At 38.7% G+C, this 19,206-nt stretch overlaps 2 protein-coding genes across 2 annotated transcripts; both read left to right on the forward strand.

Annotated features, from left to right (window-relative positions):
* The first annotated feature begins 237 nt into the window (after positions 1–237).
* LOC138354169 (uncharacterized) lies at positions 238–6,085 on the forward strand. Its single transcript, XM_069308061.1, has 4 exons — positions 238–306; positions 5,316–5,405; positions 5,511–5,628; positions 5,931–6,085. Exons 2-4 carry the CDS (start codon positions 5,316–5,318, stop codon positions 6,083–6,085), a joined length of 363 nt encoding a protein of 120 aa, XP_069164162.1. The 5' UTR covers positions 238–306.
* A 738-nt stretch (positions 6,086–6,823) lies between these two features.
* LOC138354170 (uncharacterized) lies at positions 6,824–18,554 on the forward strand. Its single transcript, XM_069308062.1, has 4 exons — positions 6,824–7,181; positions 7,621–7,740; positions 8,064–8,275; positions 18,384–18,554. The coding sequence occupies exons 2-4, from the start codon at positions 7,725–7,727 to the stop codon at positions 18,552–18,554; spliced, it is 399 nt and encodes a 132-aa protein (XP_069164163.1). The 5' UTR covers positions 6,824–7,181; positions 7,621–7,724.
* The last annotated feature ends 652 nt before the right edge of the window (positions 18,555–19,206 follow it).

The raw sequence follows: 19,206 nt of genomic DNA on the forward strand, positions 1-19,206 counted from the left end.
GAATTTGTAAAGAATTTTTTAATTTGAGTTAAACTAAATACAAGCTTAATATGTTTTGCTAACGCAAAAATATATTCCCGAGGTATTGTAATTGCAAATAAATATTTAATACAATTATTTGTATCATTTTTTTTATTTTAGATTTCCATATTGCTTGATAATATATAATAGCGTTTAGATAATGCTAGCGCTGGACATTCTTTAGGCTCGTTGCATGTTGTGGTAGTCACCGCCATTTTAAAACCGTGTCGAGAGGGACTGCTGTTGGCTTATCCACAAAATCCTGCTGCATCTTCAATAGTTAAGGTAACTGTTTTCTTTTATTTGCTCTTAGACATGTGTAGTATATATATAAGCTTGTGGTGGTAGGCTGGATGGTGTGTTGATGGCCCTGGCTGGAGGTGTGTTGATGGTGGTGTTGTGTTGATGGCCCTGGTTAGAGGTGTGTTGATGGTGGTGTTGAGTTGATGGCCCTGGAGGCGTGTTGGTGGCCCTGGAGGTGTGTTGATGGCCCTGGAGACGTGTTGGTGGCCCTGGAGGTGTGTTGGTGGCCCTGGAGGTGTGTTGGTGGCCCTGGAGGTGTGTTGGTGGCCCTGGAGGTGTGTTGGTGGCCCTGGCTGGAGGTGTGTTGATGGTGGTGTTGTGTTGATGGCCCTGGAGGCGTGTTGATGGCCCTGGAGGTGTGTTGGTGGCCCTGGAGGTGTGTTGGTGGCCCTGGAGGTGTGTTGATGGTGGTGTTGTGTTGATGGCCCTGGAGGCGTGTTGATGGCCCTGGAGGTGTGTTGGTGGCCCTGGAGGTGTGTTGGTGGCCCTGGAGGTGTGTTGGTGGCCCTGGAGGTGTGTTGGTGGCCCTGGAGGTGTGTTGGTGGCCCTGGAGGTGTGTTGATGGCCCTGGAGGTGTGTTGGTGGCCCTGGAGGTGTGTTGGTGGCCCTGGAGGTGTGTTGGTGGCCCTGGAGGTGTGTTGGTGGCCCTGGAGGTGTGTTGGTGGCCCTGGCTGGAGGTGTGTTGATGGTGGTGTTGTGTTGATGGCCCTGGAGGCGTGTTGATGGCCCTGGAGGTGTGTTGGTGGCCCTGGAGGTGTGTTGGTGGCCCTGGAGGTGTGTTGGTGGCCCTGGAGGTGTGTTGGTGGCCCTGGAGGTGTGTTGGTGGCCCTGGCTGGAGGTGTGTTGATGGTGGTGTTGTGTTGATGGCCCTGGAGGCGTGTTGATGGCCCTGGAGGTGTGTTGGTGGCCCTGGAGGTGTGTTGGTGGCCCTGGAGGAGTGTTGATGGCCCTGGAGGTGTGTTGGTGGCCCTGGAGGTGTGTTGATGGCCCTGGAGGTGTGTTGGTGGCCCTGGAGGTGTGTTTATGGCCCTGGAGACGTGTTGGTGGCCCTGGAGACGTGTTGGTGGCCCTGGAGGTGTGTTGGTGGCCCTGGAGGTGTGTTGGTGGCCCTGGAGGTGTGTTGGTGGCCCTGGCTGGAGGTGTGTTGATGGTGGTGTTGTGTTGATGGCCCTGGAGGCGTGTTGATGGCCCTGGAGGTGTGTTGGTGGCCCTGGAGGTGTGTTGGTGGCCCTGGAGGTGTGTTGGTGGCCCTGGAGGTGTGTTGGTGGCCCTGGAGGTGTGTTGGTGGCCCTGGCTGGAGGTGTGTTGATGGTGGTGTTGTGTTGATGGCCCTGGAGGCGTGTTGATGGCCCTGGAGGTGTGTTGGTGGCCCTGGAGGTGTGTTGGTGGCCCTGGAGGTGTGTTGGTGGCCCTGGAGGTGTGTTGGTGGCCCTGGCTGGAGGTGTGTTGATGGTGGTGTTGTGTTGATGGCCCTGGAGGCGTGTTGATGGCCCTGGAGGTGTGTTGGTGGCCCTGGAGGTGTGTTGGTGGCCCTGGAGGTGTGTTGGTGGCCCTGGCTGGAGGTGTGTTGATGGTGGTGTTGTGTTGATGGCCCTGGAGGCGTGTTGATGGCCCTGGAGGTGTGTTGGTGGCCCTGGAGGTGTGTTGGTGGCCCTGGAGGTGTGTTGGTGGCCCTGGCTGGAGGTGTGTTGATGGTGGTGTTGTGTTGATGGCCCTGGAGGCGTGTTGATATCCCTGGAGGTGTGTTGGTGGCCCTAGCTGGAGGTGTGTTGATGGCCCTATATATATATATATATATATATATATATATATATATATATATATATATATATATATATATATATATATATATATATATATATATATATATATATATATTATGAATATCAGAGGTCCCAGGACATTGGACCCAGGACAATTATTGTGCATGTGTAGTATGTATATTTATGTAGTATATTTGGCATATTTTTTGGCATTTAGTTAATGCCAGTTAGTGGCATGTCTCTGCACCGTTTCCAGTTTGTTGATATGCTTCTTAAGATATGGGCACCATACAACTGCTGCATACTCCAACTTTGGTCTAACAAAAATTGTGAACAATTTCAAAATTTCTGTTGAAGAAATCCTGTTTCCTAGTTCTGCATCTGTTTTGGTATAACACCTCCTTTTTTTCACACCTCTATTTTTTACATTCATCAATGTTTCGGTACGTGCAATAGTATGTATTGTTTCATTGCAGATAACAGCATTTAAATTTTGTTTGTTTCTTAGACTTAGACTCGTACTACCAAGTTGCTGTTGGCAATTGGATAATTTTTTTATGAAGTCATTTGTTATTTTTTCCCCTATAGTAATTTATGCTTTTGATCTCAATTAGTTTTATATCCTAGCTTTTTAATTTTTTCCCCTTATATATTGCCATCTTATCTGTCTGCTTTACATGGCTTAAGCAGAGTCATGTCTGCTTAAGCCTTTGTTATTTTACTAATTTACCTGTTTTAATTATTATTTGTTTTCAAAGTTTAGTTTACCCCATTTTATTTGCTTTTTGCAGTACAGTACTTTACTAATAATCTTGTAATAGTAATTGGTAATGTAGCACTTGGCCTTTCTCCTTCAGAATGTATGCACACATTATAGAAAAAAGAAGAGAATACCACACAAGATGGCAGCGTATGTCACGGGCCAAAAAGCGACGCCTAAAAGAACAGGCGTCCCAGCGTGGCAAAAATGAAAATAGTGATGAGGTTGAGATTCAGTTGTTGAATCAGGATCCTTTGGCCAATGTTACAACAAACAGCATAGACGATGACCATGCTGCTTTGTCATCTAATTCAGAACCTAATATTGGTTGTGGAGCCAATGAAGATGCATCATCTCTGGAAAGTCAGAGAGAGAGAGATTGGACTTGGGACATGATTGATGAGCATGACCCAATATCATCAGAGTCAGAGAGCAGTGGTGATGAGGATGATAAATCATTATCAGATGTATTGTTAGTATGGGTTAATAAATATGGCATAACACACAATGCCATTGATAATTTATTAAAAAAATTGAGAAAACAGGGACATGCTGACTTGCCAAAAACAGCTCGTTCGTTACTGAATACAGTTAAACATATACCTACTGAGACTAAATCAGGCATGATGTATATCTACTTGGGGTTAGAGGAGGAAATGTTGAAAACTTTAAGGCTGTATCCTAAATCAACAATAAGAGATTTGGCAGAAATATCTTTAATTTGCAACATTGATGGTTTGCCAATATTTAGAAGTAAAAATGAAAGTTTATGGCCTGTTCTTTGTGCTATCAATAATGTCAAACCTATAAGAGTTTTCCCAGTAGTCCTCACATACGGAAGCTCTAAACCTAGTGATTTAGATTTTTTAAATGAATTCATTCAGGATTTGAAAAAAATTATGCACTATGGATTTAAAAATGATGACAAAACATTGCCAGTAAAACTAAAAGGAGTCATATGTGATGCCCCAGCAAAAGCAATGGTGAAGGCAATCAAACTCCACTCTGGCTACTTTGGGTGTGATAGATGTACCCAAGAGGGTGTTTGGAATGGAAGAATGAGTTATCAACAAGTGAAAAATTTACAACTCAGAACAGATGAAGATTTTCGTAATCAATCTAATTCTCAACATCACCATGGTAGATCACCATTCTGTGACTTAAATATAAATATGGTGAGTACTTTTCCCATAGACTATATGCATCAGATATGTCTTGGGGTTATGAAAAGGTTACTTCTTGCCTGGATACGAAATAAAAACGTAAAATTATGTGCTCGCCAAGTTGATGAAATTAGTCAGCGTCTAATTCAACTAACACAATTTGTGCCTATGCACTTTGCACGTAAACCTCGAAGTCTTTCAGAGGTTGATAGATGGAAAGCGACTGAATACAGGCAACTCCTTCTCTACACCGGTAAGATTGTACTGAAGGGAATCTTACCCAAAGAATTGTATGACCATTTCCTGACTCTGAGTGTAGCCATTTCTATTCTTGTATCACCTAAATTGATTCAGTTAAATTACAGCCAATATGCACATGATCTTTTGCTGTACTTTGTGTTAAAGGCTCGTGAGCTGTATGGTAAGGATTTTTTAGTGTACAATGTACACTGCCTAACACACATATCCTCTGATGCCAAAGAGTTTGGTAGTTTGGACAGATGTTCAGCATTTCCATTTGAAAATTACCTGCAGCAGGTTAAGAATATGGTTCGATCAAGTAAAAACCCTCTTGTTCAAATTGCAAAGAGGCTGAAAGAGATGCAGCATGCTCAAAGGATTTATACACCAAATACAGAACATAAAATATATACCAAGGCACCAAACAATGCCTATTTGCTGAATAATGAAACTTGCTGCCAAGTTTTGGACACTGTCAGTGACACCGATGAAAATGGAGACAGCATGTTCCTTTGCAGGGTATATTCGAGAAGTATACCTCTCTTTGAGAAACCTTGTAACTCCAAATTAATTGGAGCATTTAAGGTTCTTACTAGGAATTCATCCATGAAGGTGATTCCAGCAAGAAAACTAAACCGCACAGGTATGATGATCGAGACAGAAAGCGCAAATACTTTTCTGTCAATACTACATGACTTATGACAAGTACGTATTTAAATACTGTATCCATGCTTTAATAATAGTTTGAACAAATATTGTAAGTTAATGAGATTCACAATTTTGTTTTTTATTAAAGCTATTATCTTTTGACCAATATTTACCTGTTTAAAAATCCCATTACCCTGTATTTCATGAAAATTATTAATATTTTGAGAGCACATTAAGAGATAAAACTGTATTAAGCCTTTTAGTCCATACATGGCAGCTACTGTTTATACCAACCGAAAATCATTTACAAATGTGGCTAATCTATGATTGACACAATCAAGTAAATCTATTACCAACTTTATGCTAATTTCTTTTTTTGGGGAGAACAACCCTTAATAAGATTTTTCAATTTTGTAGATGACATCTGAAAAGCGGTATGCAGTGGTAGGCTTCAATGATCGTAGTGTGGGTATCATCTCCACAACCTGGATTGAAAAATCTGATGATGTAAGCATTACTTTGAAACTAAAAAATTGCATATATTGAGTTGCTTTAAAAATATTCCAAATTAGTGCTAAAATTAGCATGTAACAGTTTATTTTGACTTTTCAGGAAAAAATATTGTGCTGGTGGCCACAGAGCAGGCATACAGTTAGTGCCCAAAAGCACGAAAAGCCAGACACGACAAATTGGCGAGTGCATGTCGTATCAACAATCCTATCAACAACTGGTAGGTATTAAATTTATAATTATTAAGATTTAAGATACAAGACACCTATTCATTCATTCACCATAACTTTAATACTGCAGACAAAAACAGCATTATAATTATATTTTAATCACAAGATGGGTTTCCTCATAGCTACTTAAGACTTTTGTGCCCCAGTTATAAGTTCCAAATCATGTACGTCGTTTTATTAAACATCTCTTTAGGAAGCTGATTTAAGTTATTTCTTAGTGTTCACTACTCTACTAGGTAACGATAAATATATATCTCGCTGATATATTACTAATTATATTCAATTATTACAGATGATTTTGACGTTGCAAAACGAAGATGCTTAGCTGCGGAAGACACTTCAAATGCCGAAACTGAAGACGATATAGGCTATCCTCGACAACGAAAAAGGAAACCATGCTTCAAATATGAAGAAGAGAATTCCGAGAATAACAAACGTAAGCATTGATAACCTACTACAGTAATTTAAAAAAAATTTGCAACTTGAAAAATGCCATTCAATACATTAAGCAATTTAAATAATTTCAGGCAATCATCACTCGTCTCAATCCAAGAAGAAGTGTTCGCCATCTTCATATGAGAATACAGCTTCAAAAGAAATAAGTCCTCCGCAAATACCATATTATTCTGGTATATTAAGTGAATGTAAGGATTAGTAGTAAATAACATTAAAAGTTCTAAATTGATATTTAACCATGCTTCCTTTGTTTGGTTATTTATGCTTTTGGTTTAAAAAAAACTAAAAACTGCTCTAAACTTTGTTCTTGCTGTTTTTTTTTTTTTGTTTTGTTTAATTCCTTCTGGAAGTACTAGAAGCTTTGAGTAATTTTTATGCTAATCTGGAATTTCTGTATAGAAATATGTGTTTATTTCTAATTGTTTAATATTAAGTATATTATTCTTTTATGTGCATATGGGGTCTAGTGAACTTTTCCCACTTTGTCTAGCAGGTGCTTTTCACTTGTCACAGTTCAGGGAAATTTTGGTTTTCCTTTGATCTAGTCACTAGAAACAAGCAGGTTTGTTATTACTTTTCTTTTTGTTTGTCCCTTACGTGTTAATTTGTCCTTTATCTTACCTTTACCTTACGTGTTAATTTGTCCCTTACCTTAAGTTAATTTTTAAAATATGTATCTCATATTGACCCCCACCTCTCTCATGTTAGTTCAAACTATATTAAAGTCTTAAAAATATATTTTGGTTAACAAGTGTTTGAAATAAGCATAACTCCTTTTCAGCTAATAGAACAGTCCTACAAAAGCCGTCTCCAGTGAAGACTACACTTCACAATACACCTTCAACGCCATCAGTATTTCCTCATGAAGGTAATAAGTTAATTTTTAAAATGTGTATTTCATGTTGACCCCCACCTCTCTCATGTTAGTTCAAACTATATTAAAGTCTTAAAAATATTATTTGGTTAAAAAGTGTTTGAAATAAACATAACTCCTTTTCAGCTAATAGAACAGTCCTACAAAAGCAGTCTCCAGTGAAGACTACACTTCACAATACACCGTTGACGCCATCAGTATTTCTTCATGAAGGTAATAAGTAATTATTTAAAATATATATCATGTTGACCCACTCTCTCATGTTGACCCTCATTCTCTCTCTCATGTTGACCTCCCTTTTCTCATGTTGAAATTTGTTTTGTTAATTTTGTTCTGTCACCTCTTCTTATTCTGTGTGTATGTGTCTGTCTGTCTCTGTATGTCTCTCTATCTTTTTTTTCTTTCTTTTTCTTTATTTATTTCTTTCTTTTCTTTTTTCTTCTCTTCTCATGTTGGCCCTCCTCTCTCTCATGATAACCCCCCACCCTCTCTGATGTTGGCTCACCCTCTTTCTGATGTTGGGTAGTTTAAATGTGATGTAGACATATAGTATAACTTATAATATTAGTATGCAGTAGTAAAAGCTCATGAAATTTGTTGATTATACAGTACAGTAGTTAGATTTTAATAGCTAAATCTTGCAATCTTAAAGACAATGAGCTGGTCACGCCAAGTACTTCAGTCGTTAGGACTCCAAGGTCAAGGAATTTATTCGACCCAAAGTCACCAGACAAGAACGATGGGAGTTTGAAAGAAATGATGCAGAATATGAGTAAGTTTTGAAAGTTTAATTAATTTATTATGTAGCCTATAACCTATATGTACCCTATGGGTGATAGGCATAAGTTTCATGTTCAAGTAGACTGCAAACTGAGCAGGTCAGATTGCTGAATTTGCTTCCAATTATATAAGCAGTTTCATAATTACTAAGAAATTATCCCATTATCTATCACATCAGTCATAGCCTACTTTTTGGGTGCTTTCTCAGTGTCAGTTATTTTAAAATATACTTTATAATGCTTTTATTTTAAATGTACATTCAAGATATGTAATATAATAGCATGTACACTTTCTATATACTGTATAAATTTCCAGGTAACATGTTGCAGGCCATATACACTGAAGTGAATGAACTGAAAAGTGATGTGAATGAACTGAAAAGTGATGTGAAGATATTGAAAGCAACTTTGACTACAAAAGAAACAGACAAGATCATAGAAGATCTAATACCAAATCCTATTGCTGCAGAAGGTGATCTTAATGTTCTCAATAGGAAGTTAGCGGAATCGAGTTTCAGAACAAAATTTGTAAGTGGTATTTTAACAGTAATGTTTCCTTCAATTTTTCATCTTAAATATTACAGATATTTGCTAATTTTCTAATTAAAATTTTTTGATAGTTCATGCAGAAAAGATAAAATTGCTAAATAATAAGAATAATGATATAATCTTGTTTATATAGGATAGGATAAAATATAACACTTATGTATTTGTAAATTATGTAATATTAACACAGAGTCTTTCACACTCTCCTGAGTGCTTTCTCAAGGTCTTGAGTGTATGGTTAGGATGAGGCTTACATTTCAACGACTATATTTCTCTTGCTAATTTTGTTAGTCGTTGAGATGTATCTCTTCATAACACACACACTTATCTGCTTGATGGGGGTCTGGGAGTTCTTCTACTCCCCAAGCCCGGCCCGAGGCTAGGCTTGACTTGAGAACTTTGGTCTAGTGCTTGGTGATTGTGGGGATTATCATAGAGGATTACATGCTGTTATGGAAATAGTCAACTAGAGGGTTATTTTGTAGACCCAGGTCAATATTGAAATCACCTCCTAGAATGATGTGATTTTTGTTGAGATGTTATTTATGATAAGATGCCTTATCATAAGTTATGATATATATATATATATATATATATATATATATATATATATATATATATATATATATATATATATATATATATATATATATATATATATATATATATATATATATATGTGACAATAATCTCCTTCAAGAGATTGAGCCTGCTCTTCCCTTCATAATTACGTCGTCACAATTATATAAAAGACTATGGAAGAAATGTCAAACAACGACAACAACACCAGCACCAGCAAGGCTTGCCAGGGTGAGCAGAAACGTATGCATCCAGCCACCTGTTCGAACTCCAACCACCAAACTACCCGTTGATCGCTACGGCTCCGCTGATTGGTCGCCGGTCTGGCTGCACCTGCACTCGCCCCCAATACTACCTGATGTCTGGGGTCGCCCCAACATCAGTCCTCAGAATGTTCCGTGCTTTCGTAGCCAGCACTCCTCCCAGCTAGACGTTAGCGTGTACTGAGAGAGGTGGTGGCTTTAAGCCAATATTCCAGCACCTCCCACTTAACTTTTGTGTTGCACTTCTTGTTATTTTGTCTTAACGTAACTTTTCATTGTGTTATTTAAGTATTCTTATTATTTTGATTCATTGATTTTATTATAAGAATTTGTTTGTGCATTATTTTCATGTTTTGATTTATTTAACGTAATTAAAATTTCATTGTTAAAGTTTTACTTGTGTTTTGTGTGTCTTCTCCTTACCTTACCACAGACGAAGTTCCAGTTTTTCTATTTTTTTTTATAACTATGTGACGAGGCCATACCCCTAGCCTTAAACAGCCGAACACCAACGCGTTACCGTCACAAGTTATATGGGGGCCTGTCCTAGGAGCCTCACTCAGGTACTGGTGCCAAGTGGTAATTTATGGTAAGCGTATTTAACTTTGTTAACGTAGCTTTACTATTTTTCATTCAATTTCATTTTTTATAAGGTGCGGTGTATTGTGCATTACGAGAGTAACATATAGTGAAGGTGAGACAACTTTGGATTACGTGGTGACTGTAGGCCGCAGTCATACTCTTAATTGGTCATCTCTCCCTCCGTGTTATTACTCGTGTTTACCATCTATGTCCCTTGAATATTTCTCATTCTGACAGATCATCATATTGGTACCCTGGTACTGTGGTCTGCCCCGGGTCAAGAGTACCCAATCTTCTGCAATCTGACTGTAGGAGGACAAAGAGGGCCATAGTTCCTCTAGCTCGAACTTTAGTTGCTGAATTGGGACCTCAGCAGCAGTTCTCGTCACCAGTTGACACCTCGCACCCCTACACGTCAGTCAGAGATGATGATACATACAACGGTAGGGAATTAGCTTATTTTTTCAGAGCACAAAAGTTCGCTAATTCTGTAAGTATCATATTAAATTCAGTGGGAAAAACTTGCTTTATGTCCTATAGAGACTTGGCAAGGTATGCCTACATCCTTGGACTACCAATTTTACTTTTGAAGCATTTAACTGTTTCATTTGTTTTCGAAACTTTGTTTCATTTGTTAGTAGGATTTTCTTGCCCTTATTCTCTTACATGAGTACCGGGTACAAGATTTCCTGCGCCCTTGATTTAATTTAATATCTTTCACTTAACGTTAATTGTTAAAGATCACACAGGATAGGTACCAGTTGCCACGTTGTCCTGTTTCTGACATTTCATTATTGAACATTCGTGTACCTTTATTTGCTAATTTCACCATGTTTCGTCTCCAAACTTTCCGTGCAAATCCAGCAGGTGAAATAGGGACTTTAAGTCGTGCCAAGAGGACTGAATTACAAACTCTTGCACATGAGTATCAACTAGAAGTTCCCTACCAAGCCAACAAAAATGACCTACACAACCTGTTGCTGGATTACTATTTAGAGCAAGGTAAGATAGACTCTGAAACTCATGAAACTTACTATATTGCAGATAAAACTGACTTGGCAACGATGAAACTTAAACTAGAGCTGGCTAAGATTGAACGTGAGCAGCAAAAGGAAGCCCGCGAACAGCAAAGGGAAGCCCTCGAACAACAAGAACGAGCAGCTGCCATACGGAGGGAAGAACAAGAACGAGGACTCGCCCTCCAAGAACGTGAGGTTGCACTACTCCAGGAGCGGGAACGAGTACAGCTTGAAGCACTCCAGGAGCGGGAACGCGTACAGCTTGAAACCAAACAACGCGAGTTGGAAATGCAACGTGAACATGACAAGCAACAAGCAACTCTGGCTCTAGAGTGTCGTCAACGTGAAATCGCCTTGGAAACTTCCCACTTCACTCAACGCCAACAAGCTACTGCCAATCTTCCCGTCAGTTTTAATATATCACATGCAAGTAAGTTAATGCCATCCTTTGTAGAAGCAGAAGTTGATGTGTTCTTTACCACCTTTGAAACCCTTGCTAATCAACTCAGTTGGCCTGTCGACCAATGGGCAACACTTCTCAGAGTCCATCTTACAGGTAGAGCTGCAGTCACACTCAGTACTTTGGCGTCTGAGAATGACTACTACACTCTGAAACAAGCAGTGTTGGACGCCTACCTCCTCTCTACTGAAAGTTATAGAAGGAAATTCCGTGACCACCTGAAGGCAAGTACCACTACCTTCCTCGAGTTTGCTAACACGAAACGGAGGTATTTCATGAAATGGCTGGAAGCAGCACATGTCTCTACTTTTACAGAACTCGTCAACCTGATGCTTGTTGAAGAATTCTTGAGACGTGTGCCGCCTCCTGTCCGCCTCTACTTAGCAGATAAAGAAGAAACCGACTACCTGAAGTGTGCTAAGTCGGCTGACACTTACAGCCTCATCCACCGGCTGACACCTGAACCATCCTCCAGTAAGAAGTCGTGGTACAGTTACGAGAAGGTGAGCCCCGATCAAGCTGGTTCACAACTGTACTGCAAGTATTGTAGACTCTATGGACATACCATAGACAAGTGTGGTAAGTCTCAATACAAGGGAACCACTGACCAACAACGACCCAAACCAACTCCTCCTAAGTCCGGTAAGCCTGTGATGAATGTTGGTGTTGATGTTAATGATCTTTCTCTTTTCAGTAACCACCTGTATACTGGAACTGTCTCTGCCAACGGTTCAAATCCGGAGGGACGTTTCAAATTGAAGATCTTGAGGGACACAGCGGCTCTACAATCGATCATCTTGAAGTCGGCTGTGCCCAACATAGTCTACACCGGGGAAACAGTCTTCATCACTGACCTCACTGCTACCACTCCATACCCTCTCGCCAGAGTCCACCTGAATTGTCCCTACGTGAACGGGGAAGTCCAAGTCGCCGTCAGGGAAAAGCCTTTTCCCATGCCTGGAGTGCAACTTCTCCTAGGCAACGACTTGGCAGAAGACCTGCAACCGACCAACCTGATCGTCATGGACAAACCCCAGGTGTGTAACTCTGTGCCCATAAATCCTATTCTCGAGTATGTTCCAGCAGAGGTTCAAGAGAGTGATGAAGTTTCTCCTCCGGTTCTCGTGACCACCCGTGCACAAGCCGCACGTCCACAGCCAGCTGACTCTACTGCTACCGCTGTCCCTCAAGACCCTCAGAAACTACCCCCGCATCTGACCAAGTTGGAGTTCCGTAAGTTGCAGAGGGAAGATCTTACTTTAACACCATTGTTTTTCCAGGCTGAGACTCAACCCGACAGTATTCCTGGGTTCTTCCTAGAGAACGACTTGCTCTACCGCAGATATAGACCCAGTAAACTGAAGGAGGAGGACGATTGGGCCAACACCGAACAACTTGTGATTCCCACCAGCCTGCGGCCCACTATTCTACACCTGGCCCATGGAGCATTCTCCCACTACGGCTTCAACAAGACGTACCATGGGATTCGTCAAGACTACTACTGGCCAGGTATGGTAAATAACGTCAAACAGTACGTAAAACAGTGTCATACATGTCAGATGGCAGGCAAACCGAACGTCTCCATTCCCAGAGCACCACTGATTCCCATACAGGTGCCTGCGGAACCTTTCCACAGACTCATAATAGACTGTGTTGGTCCTTTACCTCGGACCAGTTCAGGTAACGCCTACATCCTAACCATCCTGTGTCCTACCACCAGATTTCCCATAGCAGTTCCAGTGAAGAACATCACGGCTGCTACGGTTATCAAACATCTATTGAAGATCTTCACTCAGTACGGATTTCCCAAGGAGATTCAAAGTGACTGTGGCACCAACTTCACCAGTGATCTCTTCAAAAGGACACTGGAGGAGTTCAACATCAAACAGGTATTGTCCAGCCCCTATCATCCTGCTTCACAGGGTTCTCTTGAACGTAGTCATCAGACCATCAAAGCACTCTTGAAAAAGTTTTGTAGTGAAACCTCAAAGGATTGGGATAAGCAGATTGACCTAATAATGTGTATTTTCAGAAGTCTCCCCAATGAGTCCCTAGGAGTATCTCCTTATGAGATGCTCTACGGCCGTAAGTGCCGTACTCCCCTTAAGGCTTTCAAAGACTCTCTCAGAGATGCCACCTTCAGTGAGCATCAGAATGTGCCCCAGTTTCTTCAAAACCTTCAACACATTCTAGAGAGAGTCCACCGCTTTGCTCATGATAATCTATTGAAAGCCCAGGTGAGAATGAAGACTCATTACGACCAGACCAGCAAAGTAAGAAAATTCAAGCCGGGAGACTTCGTCCTTGCCTATTTTCCTATCCCAGGTTCACCTTTACAAAACAAATTTTCAGGACCCTACTGCGTCAAAGAGTGCAGAAGCAACAACACATACGTCATAGAGACTCCAGATAGGCGGCGGAAGACCCAGCTGTGCCACGTCAACCTCCTGAAGCAATATAATGGTACTCCTCCCACTGTCTTGACTAATTATTCCACATTCACAGAACCCTACATCCACAGTGAGACCTTCCCAGCTTCTTCTCCCGAAAGCACTGACAAGGAGTCGGCGCTTTCTAATTCCAAAATCCTTAATGATCTTCCCAAATGCTTTCAGGATAATACTCGTGCTCCTATGCCCTCTTCTAATTCCACTCTCACCTCGTCAGATAAGCCCTACATCCTCCATGTCGACGCCAATGGTACCGACGATGGTGGTGTCGTGATGCAGCAACGAGGCGAGAAGAATTCACCTGTCAGCGACTACTGCTACAAGGAACGACGGAACAATTGGCAAGGAGCTACTCTTCCTCATCCTGAAGCTTCAGCACTTCACTCCACACCTGAAAAGTGCTCGGTCCACCATCAACACGGACCACACCACCCTACACCTCCTGCAGCACGCCCACTTCTCATCTCAACGTCTTCTACTATGGGCTTGCTACCTGCAGAAATTCAACCTGGAGACACGCTATACCAAGAGTCTGACAACATCTTAGCCCATGATCTCTCCAGAGTTTATGAAGTAGAAGCGACTCCATCCATTACTCCACCACATAACGACGTACTTCTTCCAGAACCGCAGGCTTCGGGGGAGAGTTGTGACAATAATCTCCTTCAAGAGATTGAGCCTGCTCTTCCCTTCATAATTACGTCGTCACAATTATATAAAAGACTATGGAAGAAATGTCAAACAACGACAACAACACCAGCACCAGCAAGGCTTGCCAGGGTGAGCAGAAACGTATGCATCCAGCCACCTGTTCGAACTCCAACCACCAAACTACCCGTTGATCGCTACGGCTCCGCTGATTGGTCGCCGGTCTGGCTGCACCTGCACTCGCCCCCAATACTACCTGATGTCTGGGGTCGCCCCAACATCAGTCCTCAGAATGTTCCGTGCTTTCGTAGCCAGCACTCCTCCCAGCTAGACGTTAGCGTGTACTGAGAGAGGTGGTGGCTTTAAGCCAATATTCCAGCACCTCCCACTTAACTTTTGTGTTGCACTTCTTGTTATTTTGTCTTAACGTAACTTTTCATTGTGTTATTTAAGTATTCTTATTATTTTGATTCATTGATTTTATTATAAGAATTTGTTTGTGCATTATTTTCATGTTTTGATTTATTTAACGTAATTAAAATTTCATTGTTAAAGTTTTACTTGTGTTTTGTGTGTCTTCTCCTTACCTTACCACAGACGAAGTTCCAGTTTTTCTATTTTTTTTTATAACTATGTGACGAGGCCATACCCCTAGCCTTAAACAGCCGAACACCAACGCGTTACCGTCACAATATATATATATATATATATATATATATATATATATATATATATATATATATATATATATATATATATATATATATATATATATATATATTGGTGTATACTGGCAGCAGGTTTTCTTTCAAACATGTTTCATTGAATATGACCGCATATTCTGTATTTATTATTTTTTGGTTTAGGGCTTCTATCCCTCTAACTATTTTCTTAGCATCAGGGCTTAATTGGAATAGGAGTTCTCCAAAACTCATTTTCGTACTTTTAAGGTGAAGAAAAGAAGTGATTTACTATAGAGTGTATTACACTTATTTGTATAATTATACAAATAAATTATACAAATAAGTGTAATACACTCTATAGTAAATCACTTCTTTTCTTCACCTTAAAAGTACGAAAATGAGTTTTGGAGAACTCCTATTCCAATTAAGCCCTGATGCTAAGAAAATAGTTAGAGGGATAGAAGCCCTAAACCAAAAAATAATAAATACAGAATATGCGGTCATATTCAATGAAACATATATATATATATATATATATATATATATATATATATATATATATATATATATATATATATATGTCGTACCTAGTAGCCAGAACGCACTTCTCAGCCTACTATGCAAGGCCCAATTTGCCTAATAAGCCAAGTTTTCATGAATTAATTGTTTTTCGACTACCTAACCTACCTAACCTAACCTAACCTAACTTTTTCGGCTACCTAACCTAACCTAACCTGTAAAGATAGGTTAGGTTAGGTTAGGTAGGGTTGGTTAGGTTCGGTCATATATCTACGTTAATTTTAACTCCAATAAAAAACAATTGACCTCATACATAATGAAATGGGTAGCTTTATCATTTCATAAGAAAAAAATTAGAGAATATATGTTAATTCAGGAAAACTTGGCTTATTAGGCAAATCGGGCCTTGCATAGTAGGCTGAGAAGTGCGTTCTGGCTACTAGGTACGACATATATATATATATATATATATATATATATATATATATATATATATATATATATATATATATATATATATATATATATATATATATATATATATATATATATATATATATATATATATGTATTTCATTGAATATGACCGCATATTCTGTATTTATTATTTTCTGGTTTAGGGCTTCTATCCCTCTAACTATTTTCTTAGCATCAGGGCTTAATTGAAATAGGAGTTCTCCAAAACTCATTTTCGTACTTTTAAGGTGAAGAAAAGAAGTGATTTACTATAGAGTGTATTACACTTATTTATATAATTTGCACGACGTTTCGAACCTCCATGGTTCATTCTCAAGTGAACCGATCTTACAATACTAGTTGATTTTATACCCGCACTGGGTCAGGTGATAATACAATGAAGGTGAAAACATGGGGGGATACATAAGGGATAAATGTGAGGTGAAACATAGAGGCTGCAGAAGGCTTATTGGCCCATACGAGGCATCTCCTATCTAAACAAAGATTAATCCAGTGTAATTGGCATGTTATGTTGGACATTGTCTTCTGTGTTGGCATCGATATGTTCTTGTCTTGTCCTTACTCTCTTGGTAGGTAGAGTAAATAGTTCCGTGATTTGGGTGTTCATGGTAGGTCGCTCTATTCTTATGTGAATTGCCTCAAGAATTTGTAATCTTCTTGCATCTTGGGTTTTGTCTATTATGCAAGTATTCTTGTTCAACATTTCTCTTGTTAGAAACATTTCTCTTGTTTTCTCTTGTTGTTCTCTCTAAGAGAACTAACTCTAAGAGAACTCTCTAAGAGTATTGTAAGATCTGTTCACTTGAGAATGAACCATGGAGGTTCGAAACATCGTGCAAATTATATAAATAAGTGTAATACACTCTATAGTAAATCACTTCTTTTCTTCACCTTAAAAGTACGAAAATGAGTTTTGGAGAACTCCTATTTCAATTAAGCCCTGATGCTAAGAAAATAGTTAGAGGGATAGAAGCCCTAAACCAGAAAATAATAAATACAGAATATGCGGTCATATTCAATGAAACATGTTTGAAAGAAAACCTGCTGCCAGTATACACCAATATATATATATATATATATATATATATATATATATATATATATATATATATATATATTAGTATATTTTGATAGCAGTCTTTCCTGTAGACATATATTATTAAATATGACCGAAAAAGTAAGATTAATAATTCTAACACGAATTTTCTCAATCTTTCGTACATTACGCTTCACTGTTGGAGGTAAATCAAAAATCACTTCTCCAAAATTCATTTTTATTTCTAGTCTGACGCGACACGGGCGCGTTTCGTAAAACTTATTACATTTTCAAAGACTTCACAAATACACAACTGATTAGAACTTACGTCTCTCTGATATTATATCTACATTTGAGTGAGGTGGGAAGGGTGATGTGGCATAACACAAGACAGAACAGGAGGGGATATTAATAGGGTATTAAAAGTATCAACACAAGACAGAACAGAAACAATGGGTATTGAATAGAAGTGTTTGTAGAAAGCCTATTGGTCCATATTTCTTGATGCTTCTATATTGGAGCGGAGTCTTGAGGTGGGTAGAATATAGTTGTGCAATAATTGGCTGTTGATTGCTGGTGTTGACTTCTTGATGTGTAGTGCCTCGCAAACGTCAAGCCGCCTGCTATCGCTGTATCTATCGATGATTTCTGTGTTGTTTACTAGGATTTCTCTGGCGATGGTTTGGTTATGGGAAGAGATTATATGTTCCTTAATGGAGCCCTGTTACTTATGCATCGTTAAACGCCTAGAAAGAGATGTTGTTGTCTTGCCTATATACTGGGTTTTTTGGAGCTTACAGTCCCCAAGTGGGCATTTGAAGGCATAGACGACGTTAGTCTCTTTTAAAGCGTTCTGTTTTGTGTCTGGAGAGTTTCTCATGAGTAGGCTGGCCGTTTTTCTGGTTTTATAGTAAATCGTCAGTTGTATCCTCTGATTTTTGTCTGTAGGGATAACGTTTCTATTAACAATATCTTTCAGGACCCTTTCCTCCGTTTTATGAGCTGTGGAAAAGAAGTTCCTGTAAAATAGTCTAATAGGGGGTATAGGTGTTAATATATAATATATATATATATATATATATATATATAAATATATATATATATATAAATATATATATATATATATATATATATATATATATATATATATATATATATATATATATATATATATATATATATATATATATATATGTGTATATGTATACATACACATACATACACATACATACATACATACACACATACATACATACATACATACATACATACATACATACATACATACATACATACATACATACATACATACATACATACATACATACATATATCAAAATTACTAGTGTACTACATTTTTGTTGTTGCTTTTAGGTGTTGCTTTTAACCAGTGTACGTGGGTCTGATTGTGCAACTACGGTTCGAAGAATGATGAAGAAGATAGGAACAAACGGCCTTTGGTCATTATACAGCCTAAACGGACAAAAGAAGAAATTAGCATTTCTAGAAAAACAAGAACTATTTAATGTTATTTTAAGTAAGTAACAAAAAAATTAAATAATTTTTTTTTATTTAAAATTCACTAAAAAATAAAAATTTTAAGTTCAAATTAAGTGTACATTAAGTATAAATGATTATATTTCTATCACTTGCTCTTAAGATTGTTTCATTTAATAGAGGTTGGTCATAATTGTTCTCTGCTGCTAGTACTGTAGAACTGACTGACTTAGCTATGGGAAAATGTAAACTTAATTGGTTTATCCTTTACAGTATTTTGCAGTTTATTTCATGATCCTGTGGTTAATACTTGCATAAATAGTAGATTGCAAAATGCATTTTTATATCATTAGTATTAAATAATAATAATAATGTAAATAATTGACTTTTAAACAACGTACAATTCATTGGTCGGTGAGATTATATTAGTAATATTTTTTCATTCTTGCAAAGCCTCAATAAAGCCGTTAACATGTTAATATAAACTTGATCACCTTCCACTTTTTTTCTCATGTGCTACCTACATGTACGAAACCTTATTCCTAAATGCATATCTTGTTCTGAAACTTGTCTTTTATATGTTGTGTATCACCATCTCTGGAGAGTTTTATCTGATGTGTAAATTACTTTTAATTTTACAGAATATTATTGTTATACAGAATTTGTTATATAAATAACTGTTAATTTTACAGAATCATCT

The sequence above is a fragment of the Procambarus clarkii genome, chromosome 61 (genome assembly GCF_040958095.1).
Source record: "Procambarus clarkii isolate CNS0578487 chromosome 61, FALCON_Pclarkii_2.0, whole genome shotgun sequence".
NCBI classification, from domain to species: domain Eukaryota; kingdom Metazoa; phylum Arthropoda; class Malacostraca; order Decapoda; family Cambaridae; genus Procambarus; species Procambarus clarkii.

Coding starts and splice junctions, on each gene's coding strand:
- LOC138354169 (XM_069308061.1), top strand. CDS start 5,316: ATGACATCTGAAAAGCGGTATGCAGTGGTAGGCTTCAATGATCGTAGT. Junction 5,406..5,510: donor GGATTGAAAAATCTGATGAT/GTAAGCATTACT, acceptor TTGACTTTTCAG/GAAAAAATATTGTGCTGGTG. Junction 5,629..5,930: donor AACAATCCTATCAACAACTG/GTAGGTATTAAA, acceptor CAATTATTACAG/ATGATTTTGACGTTGCAAAA.
- LOC138354170 (XM_069308062.1), top strand. Junction 8,276..18,383: donor CGAGTTTCAGAACAAAATTT/GTAAGTGGTATT, acceptor TGTTGCTTTTAG/GTGTTGCTTTTAACCAGTGT.